Consider the following 18,692-nt stretch of genomic DNA (forward strand, 5'->3'; position numbering starts at 1 on the left):
AGGGATGAAAGGAAGCCAAATGGAAGCAAAACTCCAAACTTTGTATCTTAATTGTATTTTGTTTCTCAATAACATTAATACTGATGTTCACTAAAAAACTTTATTTTCTAAGTTGCTGGACAATGCAAGGAGAAATGTTGTAACGAGATTTAAGGGTGGGCAATAAACCGGTTGATATGATTAACCGGTCAACCAGTAGAGATTTTGGACTATCGCCTCTATCGAGGTTACGCGCCCACGGCACGTTGTTGTGCGCGTATTCACGAAAATGTAACGTTTGTACACGTATTTAAGCACCGTAGTTTAAAAACAACTGATTTAAAGGCATTGAAACAAAAAACATCAGTGCTTGATGCGCGCCATGTTTCTGTGTTAGATGAGTGCGCAAGTCGCACACCCGCTGCTAATTAAGCTCGTGAGCATTTTTGGCGCCTTTTTGGCAGCTTCGTTGGCCTTAAAGGGACACTTATTTTCCAGCTCGAATTCATTCAGCTGATCTCCAGGTCTGGCGGTACCACTTTTAGCATAGCTTAGAATAATCCATTGAATCTGATTAGACCATTAGCATTGTGCTAAAAATAACCAAAGAGTTTCGATATTTTTCCTATTTAAAACTTGACTCTTCTGTAGTTACATCGTACATTAAGACCGACAGAAAATTAAAAGTTGCGATTTTCTAGGCAGATATTGCTAGGAACTATACTCTCATTCTGGCGTAATAATCAAGGACTTTACTGCTGTAACATTTATCATAACATTAAAGCAACACTATGTAGTTTCCATGTAAAATTGACTTACGGCTCCCCCATGTGGTTGAAAAGTGCAAAAGTGCCTGTTATCAGACACTCTTCTGCAGGCAGGGGGAGGGGCGGGGCTGTGTCCTCTACCCTCCACCTCGACTTTCAGAGTGTGCTTGTGGCAGCTAGGAGGCTGCTCAGGTTGCAGCAGCAGTAGAATTTGTCCAGTTAAGAGTTGTTCTATCACTGAAATAATTTTAGAGACATTATTTAAAGGTTGAAAAACTACATAGTGTTGCTTTAATAGGAAAAAAATGTTTTTTTTTTAGCGCAATGCTAATGGTCTAATCAGATTCAATGGATTGTGCTAAGCTATGCTAAAAGTTTTACCGCCAGACCCGGAGATCGGCTGAATGGATTCCATAATGGTAAAAATCAAATGTTTAACTCTAGGGGAGCAGGAGATTGGTTTTCTAATAAGTTTGGTTTTTGGGTAGTTATAAGATACTATTGGGATGTGATAACATGATTTGTGTGTTTGTGATTGAGTCAAACTGGATGGCTCCTGTGCAGACCCTGGCTCCAAATGAAGTCGGCTGCCAGTTTTGAGACATTTTTGCTTCAATTTTGTTTTATAGTGCAAGTCTAGGAGATGCTGTCCAATTCAAGGTGAGTGCTGCTATGCACAGAGGCCATTCACAGAGACGAAAGCTTGAAAGTATGTGATCCTGAAATCCATGCTAATCATAATCTAATGATGATTTAAAGCATCAAAGTTTGATTTCTCTCGTTGATTTCACATTGATTTCAATATATGACATGATCTTACTCATTCAGTCGTATGGTTGACAATGATATGATTGACGCGAGGATCAGATTAGGAATTAAAATCCGATCACGCATTCCGTTATCCTCAACGTCACGGAGAGCGTGACTCATGGCTGCGTAGCAACGGAAGACCCCACGCCACAGAGCGCAACCCCCCGAGCACTTTGAAAAGTAAGAAACGCCTTGACTCGTTTTAACACGCGTTGTTAGATGCGACATGTAAACGAACCCTTAAATGTTTAAATAAAAAATCTAACAAATATGAAACAAAGTGAATAAAAATCTTTCTGAGAGCCAGATTAAGTTATATTGCTGAAAGGTGACACTGGCAGCAGAGAGGGGGAGGGCGGGTCGCAAATGGCCTGTGGGCCGGGAGTTTGAGACCACTGATATCAAGGTTATATTTTCGCAGAATGTTCATTACTTTATGATGATATTATATAAAAACTAGTGCTGGGCAAAGATTAATCGCAATTAATCGCATACAAAATAAAAGTGCATAATATATGTGCGTGTACTGTGTCTAATTATTGTGTATATTTAACCACACATACATTTATATATTTATTTCAGAATTGTTTTACTTATATATAATTTTTTTACATTTATTTTTAATATAGAATATATAAAAATATAAATAAATATATATAAACATGTAAATGTTTCTTAAATACATACATGAATGTGTGTGTATTTATTTATACATAATAATTACACACAGCACATACTCATATATTATGCCAAAAATCACTTTTATTTTGTATGCGATTAATTGCGATTAATCTTTGCCCAGCACTACTAAAATCAGTAAATTACAACAAGAAGGTCCCTGGTTTGAGTCTCAGCATGGGTTTACTTCTGGATAGGTAAGTTAGGTGTATTGGATATACCAAAATGCCCCTCACCTAACCTGTGTATGGATCAAGTTGTGTACGGATTAACCGGTTCTCACCATGAATATAGCCATAGATGCTGGAATGGTGTGAAGAATAAAGAAAGAAATGATCACATATGTCTGATTTTACAAGAATTGGTTCATTGGTTCAATAGGAACCTGATTAAAATAACAGGTCAAACCAGCTTGAGGCAGTCATGCATAAGTGTGATGTTATTTTATTTTTGTGCAAGAAAAACATTAATTCTCACATATCATGCTGTGTAGATAATCTTACATCTGCTGTCGGTCTGTTTTGAGTTCTAATAAGTGTGGATTTCATGAGCAGAAATTTAAGATTTTGGGCCACAGAGAAAACACCCAGGATTGGATTACTTTTGGATTACTTTATTGAAGCGTGGGAAAAGGCAGATAGAAATTTAACAGTGATCTTTTTTAATGGAAATATAAGCAGGATCAGGTGCCGTTTGAAATGGTTTTGCTGATGGTTCTGACTGATGGGGTTATGGGAACAGTAGACTGGCAAATCTCTTCATGCAGGAATCTGTTTAATGGATCTGCATATTCTTATGAGAAGAGCCTGAATACAAAAGCAGCTGCAGTGGAAACTTCATCATCATAACCGGAGAGGTGGAGTGGGATTGGTGATGAAGGGGAAGTCCAGGGGAAGACGAGACCTGTCTCCTTTGACCAAACTCTTTTGTTGTCAAACTTGAGAATAGGATTTATTTGTCCCAAAGGCAGAAACCCAGAAAACGCTCTTAGGATACCTGGTTCAGATTTAAACTTGGTCATTACTTAGTGGAGTGTTGATTCCTGAGCCATAAAACCTTTGAGCAATAAAATATAGCTGGTGAAACTTTCTTCGCTGTTATAATACAGTTTATGACAAAGATTTTAGAGAATGACTTGTCCCTGCAGGGTGCCACTCACAAACCTTCTCAAAAGTGTGCCCCAAATCTTTCCAATAGATGCAATATCAAGTCTGAAAATGTGTGCACAATGATTTTACACAATGTTTCCTTTTAGCAGAACGTCCTGCTGGGTGTGCACACAGGTTTTGTTTTCCCAGAGTTGTGATTTGGTCCAAAATGCGTTCCTAGTTTGAGGACATACACACGTATTGGCAAAGGAGTCTTATTTAACAGCTTTGACAGTTATAATTTGTGCTTTGGTTTGTCAGGACCTGATACTCTTTGGCTGTTAGAGGGATAACCTCAGAACCAGATGGAGAAAGTGGTCTCTCTGTCAGCTGTCACAGAAGAGTGAGGAAAGAGATTATGACTTTTCCATTCTTTCACTTGCACAAGTGCACCTCAGACAGTGTCTGGTTGCTGGATTTTCAAATGTTTGTTCTCCAACCAGATGATTGGTAATGTTAAAGGGACACCACACTTTTTTTGAAAATATACTCATTTTCCAGTTCCCCTTAGAGTTAAACATTTGATTTTTACCGTTTTGGAATCAATTCAGCTGATCTCTGGGTCTGACGCTAGCACTTTTAGCATAGCTAAGCATAATCCATTGAATCTGATTAGACCATTAGCATCGCGCAAAAGAAAATATCCAAAAAGTTTCGATATTTTTCCTATTTACTCTTCTGTAGTTACATCGTGTACCAAGACCGACAGAAAATCAAAAGTTGCAATTTTTTCTAGGCAGATATGTCTAGGAACTATACTCTCATTCTGGCGTAATAATCAAGGACTTTGATGCTGTACCATGGCTGCAGGAGGCACAATGATATTACGCAGCAGCCGAAAATAGTCCCCTTAGTATCTTTCAAAGGCAGGGGACTATTTTTGGGCAGTGCGTAATATCCCTACACCTGCTGCAGCCATGTTAGGGCAGCAAAGTCCTTGATTATTACGCCAGAATGAGAGTATAGTTCCTAGTCATATCTGGCTAGAAAATCGCAACTTTTAATTTTCCGTTAGTCTTAGTACATGATATAATTACAGAAGAGTCAAGTTTTAAATAGGAAAAATATCCAAACTCTTTGGTTATTTTTTAGCGCAATGCTAATGGTCTAATTAGATTCAATGGATTGTGCTAAGCTATGCTTAAAGTGGTACTGCCAGACCCGGAGATCAGCTGAATGGATTCCAAAATGGTAAAAACAAATGTTTAACTCTAGGTGAGCTGGAGAATGAGTATATTTTCCAAAAAAGTGGAGTATCCCTTTAAAGTGTAAGTTTTGGAAATGCGACACATAAGATGTCCCTACTACCTGACAGAGATAACTTATCTAGAAGCAAAACATTATCTAGAAGCAAAAGGCCAGGCTCACATTACAGGATTTTTAAAATTCAGGCTAGAGCCCGACTGATATATCGGCAGGCCGATATTAGGCATTTTTCAAACGATCGGTATCGGCATTCATAATGCCGTTGTATAGTTTGTCCACCAGAGGGCACTTCTTTCTTCTTTTTAAAATGCATTATCATATTATTTTAGTTAAAACTCAACAATAACTACAAATAACTAATGTTCGGGAAATCTGTTAATGTTTTGTTGCGCCTTTCTAAGAAAAAAATCGGCCGATATATCGGATTTTAAAACCAACAAACATTTGTATCGGTATCGGCCTTCAAAATCCTTTATCGGTGGGCTGTAATTCAGGCCATGAATTAATCTGATTGCAGCAAACACACAAAGAGAATCTTGGCAGATTTTCTTTTTTTAAATCTTAACCATGCCCACACTACAAGATATTATTAAGAATATCGTGCCAGTAAGAGCGTGACCTCACAGGGCAGTGGATGTAATCTAATAGAGATTGTGAAGCATTTATTATTACCTTTAATGTTTACAATTGCTAAATAGGATGCTAGCAGCTTTCTGTACTTGCCTGGTGTGTTTAAAACCCAGACGCTTTCTCCTCAGCTCTTGTTTTCAAGGCAACGGTCTAGATATGTTTTCAATTGCTTACATAATTTTAACTCAGACTTGCTGACAAGTCCATATTATTTATATATCCATATATAAATCAGCATATTTTATTTTCTACAGAATAGACAATCGTGAACAGTTAACAACATCTGTTGCTTTTTGGATGCTGATCAACCAGCTTTAGGTTTTTTTAGTTAAGCTTGTTCATCATTTACAATACATTTATTGTAATGTACTGTATCAATTTGGCACAAATGCTTATTGAAGATGACCTAAATTGCATTCAATACAGTAAAACAGTTTATGTATTTCCTGGGATTCAAACCCGTGACAGCGGCATTGCTATAAACACTAAAGCTAGGCCGGTACCAAACCAACATAAATGGTTTTGACTAGTCTTTTCAGCAGGGATATTAAACCAGAAGACCACCCATGATGGATCACTAGGCGTTTCTTATAAATGTTACAGCAGCGATGGGAACAATCTTATCGTTGTTGGCTTTTACCACAATTGTCTTTTCTGATTTTCCTGGTGCGATAAATAAAATAAAAAGAAAAGTAAAATCAATTTGATTCTGAAGACTAACCTCATTTTCCCCCCAATTTTGCTTTCTTTCAGGAAAAGCGCCAGGACAATTTCAGAAAAGACAGTTGAGGTTATCAGCAATAAGATTTGCACTTCCAGATTGAATTGATTACCCGAGAAGGTTTCCCTTTTATCTTGAAAGCAAAGTGGCACTTAGAATTTGAATTAAGTTTGCTGCCCATTCTGACCCACCCAAAAAACCCAGCTCTTTGGCTTTAACTTAAAGATAGACCTAATCGATGTTCCTCTCTCTAGGTGATTTATGTCAGTGGCTGGTCTTGGTTTAGTGGCAATTTTCCCGGTGCATTCTCTAGAGATAGTTTGCAGGAAAGTATTTGGTGCCTGATAAGATAGTGTTGTAAAGGCGGCCCGCTCCGAGGATAAGGACGATTACAGTTATTTGTTGACAAAGCTTCTTGTTGTCCGTCAGACCTGTGGATGCGCTGGCAGCTGTCATTTTTTTGATGGGTTCGTAATGGTCTCATTGGCTTAGTGATTCAAAAACATGAAACCGACCTTCACCCTTGCCATGACGGGTGATGGGCATCTTTACTATGGGATTTTGGCAACCTTGTATTTTGTGTTGTTTCATCGAGGTTGTGGCTCTAATAGAAAATTGTTTGCTTTTTTTGCGAATACGCTCGTTTTGTCATTTTGAGCTTTCATTCGTCTCACCTCTGCTGTTTTAATTCTCTGCCACAGGTATGCAATACAATCACAATACGTTTTCATACAGAAAGCAATAATGCATTTTTTCCCATTTATTGAATGATAAGTTTCCTCCAGTTAATTTAATGGAGGGATTAAAGATTGCAATTATTATTATCTACGGTAAATTTATAATTTATGGAAGTGTATGGAAATATCCTGGTATTAAGCCAGAAGTTGGTTATCTGTTTTATTTCCAAGCTGCCAGCTGCGAATATTTAAAAAAAAGATGTTTTAGGGTTTAATAAGGGTGTTTGTCCATTTGAGATGATGGATGGATCAGAGCTCACCGAGAGTTTAACAAAAGACAGGGACACATAACTTAAACCTGCTACCATTTAATAGAAAAAATATGCTTTATTGTCCCTTTACTGGGAAATTTGTCTTGGACATCATGACACAGCCAGTAAATAAATCCAATTCAACACAATTCCAACATCCAATTAAAGGCGGGGTGCATGATTTTTGAAAAACACTTTGGAAAAGGGAGTCGGGCTGATTACCAAAACACACTTGTAGCCAATCAGCAGGAAGGGGTGTGTCTACTAACCGCCATTGTTGCTTTGGTTGCGTATGTGTGGGTCTATCAAAAGATGGTCCAGATTCTATTGGGGTAGGGGCGTGTTTGTTTAGGTGATTTCAAATATCAACCTTGGCTTTAAGAGATCATGCATCCCGCCTTTAAAACAAATACAGCACTCTCATAACTACAACTACAGAATCATAATTAAGTTTTTTTTACAGCACTTGGCACAAAGGAATTTTTATTTTCGGGGTTAGACTTACACATGGGGATCCTGAATCTTTTTCTCTGAAGGGAACAGGTTAAAATTTGTATGTGTGACTCATCACCAACAATTTTCCTAGCATGCTTAAGAACAGATGCCTCATTTCCTGTATAGTTGGTTTATTCTCCCACCTTATAATTTTTAGAGCAACATGTACCACCAGTCATCCTTTAGCCTTTGCAGGAAATATAACCTTGAACACAGGCTACTAATATGAGAAGACCAGCATAGTAAATTATCTATATGGACTCCTAAATATTTATATGAAGACATCCGTGTAATGGTAATACCATGAATTATTACTGGGTTATGGTCCCCCACAGACCTTGGATCAAAATTATTTCCATGGCCTTCATTCCATTTCAAATCAGTGAATTAGTATCACATTTGTTCATGATTATTCATATTTGATATAAGAAAAACATAACTTTCTCTATCTACAGTACACTAATCTGAATGGCTGACTTTTCACAACTTCAGTAAAAGAACACACATGTGTTTAATGTACTGTATTACACCGTTTTTTTTTTTACAAAACAATAACTTTACAGTAATTTAGTGAGCATTTTTAATTCAACTATTTGTGATTTGCAAACATACAGGGTTAAAATATTTAATGGGTGGGATTCAAAGTAAATACAATTTTAAAAGATTTACTGATAATTGTAAATTTAAGGGGTTATAGTCATAGACTTTTTTAGTTTGTCCCTAGAGTACGTATGTGAAGTTTTAGCTCAAAATACCATATAAATAATTTATTATATCATGTTAAAATTGCCACTTTGTAGATGTGAGCAAAAATGTGACGTTTTTGTGTGTGTCCTTTTAAATGCAAATGAGCGGATGAAATGCAAATAGTGGTTTGTTGAAATTGAAATGCAGTTGTGCTGTCGATTATTTTTTTTTATTCTCTCTGCACTAAATTTTTATTCTCTCTGCACTAAATGGCAGTGCCGTGGTTGGATAGTGCAGATTAAGGGGTGGTATTACGTCACAAAACAGGCGAAACCTTAATGGCCTAATTATTTCACATGCTTGCAGAGAATGGTTTACCAAAACTAAGTAACTGAGTTGATCTTTTTCACATTTTCAAGGTTGATAGAGGCACCGGGGACCCAATTATAGCACTTAAACATGAAAAAAGTCAGATTTCCACACTATGACCCCTTTAATAAAAATAATAATATGTAAAATATATAATAAAAGTCCCCCGGTAGTTTACAATTTTATTACCTGAAATTAATCTTAAAAAGCATAGTTTTTGCTGTAACTATAATTTTTTCATGCTTTAAAATACCTTGAATGTAACTGTACAGCTTTTCCTAGTATACACCAAGAATATGCAAATTATTCCCTGCCTCTACTTAATCACACCAGCTCAGACCAGAGATAGGGATATGCAAATTTGTTCCCGCCGCCACTCAATCGCACAAGCTCGGCCATAGATATATATGTACATAGATTAGGGTTTTGCAGATTTTGGTTTGTGAAGATCGTTTTTGAAACTTAAAGTAGGCGTTTCCTGCTGTCGCCATCTTGGCCGGGCGTCACCGCGAATCACTTACCGATAACCAAAAATGGGTAAAGAGGCGGGACATGGGTGAAGCTGAGGTGGCTGGATGCTCAAACCATGCCTGCCTAGCTCCATTCTCGTGACAGCAGTGGCAGTTCACACGTCACTCAAGTGGCCACGCCCTTAATTATGCAGAAGTTTAAGGCTTAATATAATTTAAACAAATTCACCCTCTCACAGTTGTCATGAAGGGCAAAATTAGCTATATAGACCAAAAATTTTTTTTGAACCAGGCTGTAAACATATTTATTTCTGCTCTAAAGATGTCAATTTTAACATGGAGGTCTATGGGAATTGACTCCCTTTTGGAGCCAGCCTCAAGCAGCCAGTCGATGAATTACAGTTTAAGTCACTTCCGAATTGGCTTCATCAGAGAGATCAGAAGGTTGCTCCTCGGTTAAAACCAGCGAGTTTGTTGTTCACACTCCCTCGCACGAGAGCGCCTGGACTTAATGACGTGAATAGATTCGTTTTAAGAATTTTGCGGTCATGACAGTGTTGCCCTTGCTTCTTTTTGTCCACCAATCAAGTGACTTGTCATTAATAAGTACAAAATGAAGTAAATAAATGTGTAAACTACTGCCCGATACTATCGTGTATCGTCGATCTCAAAGGCTGACGATAGGACGATCTCAAAATGGGGCAAATCGCCCAACACTAACATAGATGCCACATTCGGCAGTTCCAGACACATAGCTGCTAAGATGCATATTACAATTTATTATAAAATAATACTTCTGTATATTTCTGTTTCAGTTTTTCAACTTCTAAAATCTTAAAATCTTTCATTTTAAAAGAAATCTGGATGAAAACTGTTGCAGATTTTATTACATTTTATTAAATTGTTTAATATTTTAGCTGAACAATTTGAAGTTTAATGTTTTTTTTGACACTTTTTTCATCATGCCTCTTAAATTAAACACAAGAAATAACCCACAGTGAAAAAGATGAAATCTTTTATCTTAGCGCCATACTATCTTTGGCAGCAAGTTAGGGGATAACAAACTTGGCATTCAGAAGATGTTTTGTGAACCTTGAAATTAAAGCAGGTGAAGTGTAGGCCCATGCGAGATGTTCTTGTAAATTATAAACTCACGTTACGGCATCTCTGCAAACACTACTTTAACTCTGCCATCTATGTAGCAAATGTATTCCAGTTTATTGATTGTACTCTGGAGTGATTCAAAGATTTAAATAAGTGTAGGTGTATAATGATCGCAAGACTTTGCTGTTTGTTACTTGATTTTATTGCTGTAGTTAAAAGCATTGGCACAGAAAGCGTGATGGATATCAGACGTAGTTAAGAGATGGCGTATTCAGAATTGTTAAAGAACATTTATTGGAAAGCCCTTAAGTGTCTAAAGCAAGCTTGGATGAGGCTGGGACTGATTTCCTAAACGCACAAGTGCACACAAACACTCACAAAGGATTGATTGATGGTGACCTTATTTTAGCATAAGCAAACTCTCTCATACACATGCAGCATTGTAATTACCCAGCTATCCTTGCAATGGTGTGGTCCTGATAGCGAAACTCCTCCCCAGCTAATGGCGTTGACTTTTTATCACTCTTTAAGACACCTTTTGAATCAGTGTTACATGCTGAAGGAGGTTTTCTAAATAGCAGTAGCACCCCTGGGTTCACTATCTGAGATGGTGCCCGCAGGAGGTAGGGAATGTTAAGATAAAGATGTTTTTATTGGGATATAGAGAGTTTGTCAAGGACTCTCATTCATTTACTTCAATACAGATGAGCCTGGATCTTAAAATGGTTTATTATGTGTAAGGTATAGACTGACTGCAAATAAATGACTGGAGGCCGCCAAGTTTCTCTATATTTGTTGGTTGGTAAAAGGTCTTCATATTTGTTTTGCTTGCTTTCATGAACTGAGTGATTTCTTAAAGTCTGCTTGTGTCTTTGTGTGTTTTACAGCCCCATTGAGAGATGTCAGTATGAACATCATGTCATTTATAAACTCCTGAAGGGTATCCACAGTGTGACTTCTCAGCTTGGCTCACAGGAGCTGAAACAGATCAGTACCATCTCCACCATCGAGACCTGGGACCGCGGACAGGTCGGTAAGTATTATCAAATATAATAAGATAAGGTATAACAAGATTGAGCACACCTATTACTATGAATATGGGACAATGCAATTGTCAGTAGGGCCAATAGTCTATTAGTCCATGATGTACAGAGCCTTCATAGAAAATGTTTGCCTCCTCTTGTCAGATATACCTCTTGTTAAGATTTGCAAGAAATTTGGCTTGAATTTCCTTTCTATTTTGCTTAATATTTGTTTAAAAGGGGACGTATCATGAAAATTTGACTTTTTCCATGTTTAAGTGCTATAATTGGGTTCCCAGTGCGTGTATCAACCTACAAAATGTGAACCCAGTAACTTAGTTTTGGTAAACCATTCTCTGCAAGCATGTGCAAAAATAGGTCATTGAAATTTGGCTCCCCTTGTGATGTCAGAAGGGGATGATACCACTCCTTAATCTGCACTATCCAATCACGACACTGGCATTTAGTGCAGAGATCAGCTCATTTGCATGAGGATACACCCAAAAACGGCACATTTCTACTCACACCTACAAAGTGACAATTTTAACATGTTATAATAAATTATCTATATGGTGTTTTGAGCTAAAACTTCACATGCATACTTTGGAGACACCAAAGATTTATTTTACATCTTAAAAAAGTTTTGTGAAATGTTCCCTTTAAAACAAACATCGAGTTTTATTGTATGCTCTTATAACAGTCGGTGATGTTAATCTAAGTCTATACATCTTTAAGTCATCTTTAAGTCTGGTTTGAATATTGTCAAGTGTTTGGATGTATTTCTAAAAAGTTGTGCCTTTCCCGACCCGGCGTGCATGATTTCCTATTGATGTGTGTCTGTTTTTCAGCGTCTGGGCAGACATCTGCTAATCTGTGCTTAATAACAGCTCTTATTACTTTCAGGACCACTAAGTAAAAACATAAAGGCAAGACAATTTGACGAAAACGCAGATCCGTGCCTCACACCGATGGCTAGTGTTTTGCCAGCGTCTGGTATTTTGAAGATTTCTGTATTGATTCGTCTGGAGCGCCCGTGTTAATGGCCGTGTCGTGTTGTATGTCACACATGCAGTGAAGCACGGTGGTTTTTAGGCTTAAGTCTCTGTGAGATGACTACATAGCATAAACAAAGCGAAAAGTTTGCGTGTAAGAACTGTTGATTTTTATGGGGTATGTTTGCTTTTAAAGAGCCGTTTCCATCCCATGCGATTTTTGTGTAAAAGTGATTTATTTGAGTTGGGACAGTTCACAAACAGAGCTGTTGTTTATCAAAGAGTTCCTTTTTAATTGTAGTTTAAAAGAAAAGCTCACTTAAAAATGAAAGTCTTGTCATCGCTCACATCCAGTGTTGGGGGTAACGCATTACAAGTAACTTGAGTGACGTAATAATATTACTTTTCTGAAGTAACGAGTAAAGTAACGCATTACTTTTTAAATGTACACATCAATATTTGAGTTACTTTTTCAAAAAAGTAACTCAAGTTACTTTTTTTAGTTTAATTAATTTGATTAAAAAATATGTACTGAATTAAACTAAACGTATGCACTCTCTGTGCCTGTGTGGAAACAGTTTGAGTCAGAAACTGAGATGGCAGGCCAGAGCTAAATTTTTTTGTGATGAATTATGCAATTTCTGAATGCAGAACTTTTCAGTCATAAAAACACCTGCAAGGCCAAAAAAAAGTAACGCAAAACTAACTAAAAGTAACGTAAGCATTACTTTCCATGAAAAGTAACTAAGTAATGCAATTAGTTACTTTTTTTGGGAGTAACTTAATATTGTAATGCATTACTTTTAAAAGTAACTTTCCCCAACACTGCTCACATCATTCACTTACCCTTAACTGTTTTCAGATCTGTATAAAGGACATATAACCGAATAACTACTCTCAGTATCATAAAATAAGTCCCTACAACTATATATGCCAAGTCTTATAAATTCATACAATGAAACAACTTATCACTAAAGTCATTTTTTACTTTTTTCTCTTAACCAAACCTTTCAAATATCATTCATTGCATTTGCATTTATGCATCTGGCAGATGCTTTCATCCAAAGCGACTTACGGTGCATTACAAGATATACGTTTTTATCAGCATGTGTGTTCCCTGGTTTCGAACCCATGACCTTTTGCGCTGCTATGCCATATTATTTTTGGAGCTTAACTGCCTTTCGTCACTTTTTAATGTATGGAAATTGACCATTACAACATTTTGATTTTTTAGTTTATATTCCACAAAAAAGCAAAGTTTTACAGTTTTGGAACAACATTAGAGGGAGTAATTGATACAGTCACCTTCAATCTCTTTCTCATCTTAAGCACATCTTTCTTTTTTAATGTGAAATTCAGAGCAACAGCCACTTAATAAAAACCTGCTGTTGTTTTTGAGGTTGTATATTACAGTATGAACTCCAGTGCACACAAATGCAAGACTTTTTACAAGCCATCAGCATCTATTTATAGTTTTGCTGCAGTTTTAGTATGATACAGTGTTTCTATGATGTGTGTTGTGGTGGAGGTTTACTTTCTAAAACCTTATGCAGACACAGTTACTGTAGTAGCATGAATAATCTGCCATTTTGCATAATGGGTTCAAGTTGAGGTTAACCGAGGCCACAACCTTTTTAATCCGAAACATTGTGTGCTGTTTATCTGTTTTCCTTGTTTACAGTTTTCGGACATAATGGATTTTACATCGTCCTGATGGGCTCTGTAAAACCATACAATCGGGAAACGCTTAAAGAGGAACAGAAACTCCCTACAGTATGATTTTTTGCTCTTAAGTAGTTACCTGTTGAGATAAGATACTACAGTTGCAAAATAAAACTGAATTAATAAAAATAAAACTTTTACTAACCTTTACAGCTTACAGTTTGCAGCTATTTCCCTCCACCATATCATTTAAAGGCACAATATGTAGGATTTCACCACTAGAGGTCACCTTTTTTTTCGAAACAAAGGCAAAGCTTAAAGGGATAGTTTAGCGTCAAATGCAAATGACCCCATGATTTACGCATCCTCAAGCCATCCTTAATGTATATGATTATCTTTTTCAGACTATTAGACCATATTAGAAGTTATATTAGAAAATGTCCTGGCTGTTCCAAGCTTTATAATTGAAGTGCAAATAAGTCCATCCTTTTTTTTAGGGATGTGCATCGATGCATCGCGCTCCCATTAGAAGACCTGTCTTAAATTGATTCTGAATCGTAAGGCTCCGATTCAGTGTTTCATGCACAGCTTGTGCATGTACTATGGCTCCGTGATCAGTAGGAAGTCCTTATCAATCTAAAATCACTACAAGTTTGACTCGTTTATAACGTGCATTTAAAAAAGCAACACTCGTCAAACACAATCATTTAAAATATTCTTTATTATCATGAAAATACCTGAAACAATCTGAAGAACAGCGATATAAATATTCCTTTAGACATTTCCTGGAATATTGGTATGCTACTTCTTCTGTGGCACAAATGGTGTTTCTGGGCGGGAGCGCCCCCTGGCTTTTGGATGTGGCTGCATTTCACCGTGATTCGTTCAAATTCATTCATTGAGAAAACGCGCATTTGCCCGATTAATTGTCACAACCCTACTTTTTTTCAAAGAAGTAATCCACATGGTGGCGGTCTTACACAACTTAATAAAACACTGAAGCATCCGCTGATGAAAAACTCTGTGTATGTTATGATCATTGTTCTGAATCTGATCTTTTTTTTTTACAAAAATGCAATAATTTAAGCTTTTTGTATAAAGGAAGAAACCTTCCCATATTTTAGAGGTGATAAAAAAGAACAAATTAAGCTAAGATGAAAGTTTTTTTTTTTTGAAAGATCGAGGGTCTGTTCTTTCATTTGATATATTGTATGTTTTATTTTTAAAGAAGAAGAATTTCTGAAAGCATTAAACTTTTGTAAAATCATACAAAATGCTGCCGCTGGCTACTTAAAAAAAAAACACGGGTGGGGAAAGAGTTAATAAAGACTTTGTGAGAGTAATCAATGTTTATTAAAATATATATTTAAAACTAGCTTCCGTTAACGGCCAATGTGCATTCACCAGAAAGTTTTAGCATAGAACGTAATGACAGACGTGAAGACACCGAGGACATACCAAAACAATGCCAGTCACTAAAGTTACACTGCAAAAAATGACTTTCTCACTTAGTTTGTTGTCTTGTTTTCAGTAAAAATATATACAAATTCTTAAATCAAGATATATTTTCTTGATGAGCAAAATGACCTAAGAAAATAAGTCTAGTTTTTAGACAAAAACTATATAATTTAAGTGAATTTATGCTTAACTCTTTCACCGCCAGCGTTTTTTAAAAAAGTTGCCAGCCAGCGCCAGCGTTTTTCATGATTTTCACAAAAGTTTATTGCCTTCCAGAAAATGTTCTTCTTCAAATATATAAACATACAATATACCAAATGAAAGAACAGACCCTCTGCTTTCAAACAAAAACAAAGTTTCATCCTACCTTCAGCAGTTCTTTTGCAATCAGCTTTTGAATATGGGTAGGTTTCTGCAAAATTACCACATTTTGAGCAAAAAGCAGAGATAATTCCATTTTTGTGATGGACTTTTCATAGAGATCCCATTCAGAGCGATCTTTAAAACAGACACGGACATGCAGCAGCTTGCCATAGGGCAATACTTCCGCTATTATCCACCTAGTGGATAATAGCGGTATTGCGGAAAGACGGAAATACTCGTCATTGGCGGGGAAGCGTTTTCTCTTGATTGACGAGATATCTCGAGATATCTCGTCAATGGCGGGGAAAGAGTTAAAACAAGCAAAATTATCTGCCAATGGGGTGAGAAAATTTTGCTTAAATTATGTGTTTAAGAAAAAAAGAAAACTTATTTTTAGATTTTTTTTCTGACCCCATTGCCAGATATTTTTGCTTGTTTTTTTTTAGGTTTAAATTTACTTAAACTGTATATTATTTAGACTTATTTTCTTAGGTCATTTTGACCTATGCATCTGAGCATCTTAATTTAAGAATTTTTAGATATTTCTACTTAACACAAGGCAAAAGTAGTAAGTAAGAAAGTCATTGTTTGCAGTGTTCACTGCAAAAAAAAAAAAAAAAAAAAATTCAAGAAAAAAATTCTTAGTATTTTTGTAAAAAATATCTAAAAATTCTTAAATTAAATGCTTTTTATTGATGAGCAAAACGATCCAAGAAAATAAGTCTAGTTTTTAGACCAAAATATTAACTTTAAGTGATTTTGTGCATAAAACAAGCAAAAAAATCTGCCAATGGGGTAAGCACATTTTTCTTGAATTTATCTTGAATTTAGTGTTTAAGAAAAATTTTTAAGATTTTTTTGCTTACCCCATTGGCAGATTTTTTTGCTTGTTTTATGCACAAAATCACTTAAATTTGATATTTTTGGTCTAAAAACTAGAATTATTTTCTTGGTTCATTTTGCTCATCAAGAAAAAGCATTTTAATTTAAGAATTTTTAGATATTTTTACTGAAAACAAGACAAAAATACGAAGGATTTTTTTTTTTGCAGTGTAAACCAAGGATTTTTGTTATCTGAAGCTAAAACAATGCAAGAGTCTATTCTCACCGGTCTTACGCATCATACTCTACGTCTACGCATAATGCACATTGACTGTGGCAAGTGGTTTTTGGACTTTTATTACAAAAAGCGTACATATTGTGCCTTTAAGGTTTTGCTCCTATCTAATATAAGTCTATGGAAATAGTTTCTTCTATAAGAAAAATACTTTGTGATTTAAAAATTCAGATTGCTTATAGAAATCTTATTGGATAATCTGTAAAGCTTGTCAGAGAGGCAAAGAGAGGGGTAAAGCTTAGCCAAGGCTTTGTTGGAAATGTCGCACTACGGTACATTATGTCTCTCTCAGTTTTGGCCTGTTGGACAGAACATTTTGTAGAAGATTTACACTGAATTTGCAGTCTCTGATGTAGATTGCTGCTGGAGGTTCCTTTGGTTCTTTTGGACCTGTAAACTCTGCAGATGGAGATGCTATCATCCAATGTGTCCTGACGCTGGAGACCTGCGAGATTCTAAAAATATCTCGTTTTGGATATGAGAAGCTTAAAAAGGTGCGTACATCTTAATGCAAAACTATCATTGCTGACCTAAATGCCCTATTAAAACACCAGGCCACTTTACATTGAATGTGTCCCAGAATTCACCATCCTAAGACAGTGTCCTCTTCCTTTATTTGTAGGACATCTTGGCACAGGATCATTCCGTTAAACTGACTATGATCCAGTCTTGCCAGCTATACCTTCATTGGCCAAAACCCTCCATCAGCCACCTTGCCAACATCACACAGCTAAAAACATTTCCTGCTAATCAAGGTAAGTGGGTATCTTGATTGACTCTATTTCTTTTGCGATGAATCACAACGTCACATTACACTCTTTAGTTCATTTTTTTTGTCTATGGTTATATTAAAGACGGATGCTTACCACCTGGACGATGTAATTGTTTTTCACACCTGGTCTGATTTACCCCTGAATGAATGTGTTTATGGGTGGAGAGCACTCCAATATGATTAGTGAAAAAAGCAAGAGCTGCTCCATTACCCCTTACAGCTGACTTTAATTAGTAGGACTGCTGTTTTTTCAACTCGCTGGGGAAATGTCGAAGCCAAGATATTCATTTAGGTGCATATGTTTATAATATTGATTTGAAACGGTATGTTATTCAGGCTGGTGCTGGATTCAGTGCATTGAAGATTGGGTTGTGTACCATTTAAAATTGAACTGATAATATCTGTAAATGAATAGTTGACCTATATGAATTACAGTTTTGTTAGGATGGGACAATATTTGAATCTATTTAATCTATATATTGAGAAAATCGCCTTTAAAGAATTGGTAAATTTCTTAAGAAAAAATCCAGATAATTTACTCATCACCATGTCATCCAAAATGTTGATGTCTTTCTTTGTTCAGTTGAGAAGAAATTGTGTTTTTTGAGGAAAACATTCCTGGATTTTTCTCATTTTAATGGACTTTAATGGTCCCCAACACTTTACAGTTTTAATGCGTTTTAAAATTGCAGTTTTAAAGGACTCTAAACAATCTCAAACGAGGCTTAAAGGTCTTATCTAGTGAAACGATTGTCATTTTTGGCAAGAAAAAAAAATATGCCCTTTAAACCACAACTTCTTGTCTTCCTTTGGTCGTTTGTCCGCAAATGTGCGTTTTATATATGTAACACGTGACCTTTTGATATCATTACGCAATTATGTGAGGTCGCGCTGGTGCGTCACACAGCCGGAGGAAGAAGAGAAGTTGTGGTTTAAAAGTGAATATTTTTATTTTTCTTGCCAAAAATGACAATCGTTTCTCTAGATAAGACCCTTATGCCTCGTTTGAGATCGTTTGGAGTTCTTTGAAACTGCAATTTTAAAATGCATTAAAACTGTTAAGTGTTGGGGTCCATTAAAGTCCATTAAAATGAGAAAAATCCTTGAATGTTTTCCCCAAAAAACATAATTTCTTCCCGACTGAACAAAGAAAGACATCAACATTTTGGATGACATGGTGGCGAGTAAATTGTCTGGATTTTTTTGAAGAAAATGGACTAATCCTTTAAATTTGTGCAAATCAAGTCCTTAGCA

The 18,692-nt window shown here is 36.2% G+C and overlaps 1 protein-coding gene across 1 annotated transcript in view; it reads left to right on the forward strand.

Annotated features, from left to right (window-relative positions):
* cnbd1 (cyclic nucleotide binding domain containing 1) overlaps nucleotides 1–18,692 on the forward strand; it is a 57,909-nt gene that overhangs the window by 15,531 nt on the left and 23,686 nt on the right. Inside the window, exons 6-9 of the mRNA XM_055182326.2 lie at nucleotides 10,940–11,085; nucleotides 13,748–13,839; nucleotides 17,023–17,160; nucleotides 17,289–17,421. Coding sequence (XP_055038301.2) covers nucleotides 10,940–11,085; nucleotides 13,748–13,839; nucleotides 17,023–17,160; nucleotides 17,289–17,421 — 509 coding nt within the window. The remainder of the gene's footprint in view (nucleotides 1–10,939; nucleotides 11,086–13,747; nucleotides 13,840–17,022; nucleotides 17,161–17,288; nucleotides 17,422–18,692) is intronic.

This window comes from Misgurnus anguillicaudatus, chromosome 25, assembly GCF_027580225.2.
Source record: "Misgurnus anguillicaudatus chromosome 25, ASM2758022v2, whole genome shotgun sequence".
Taxonomy (NCBI): Eukaryota; Metazoa; Chordata; class Actinopteri; order Cypriniformes; family Cobitidae; genus Misgurnus; species Misgurnus anguillicaudatus.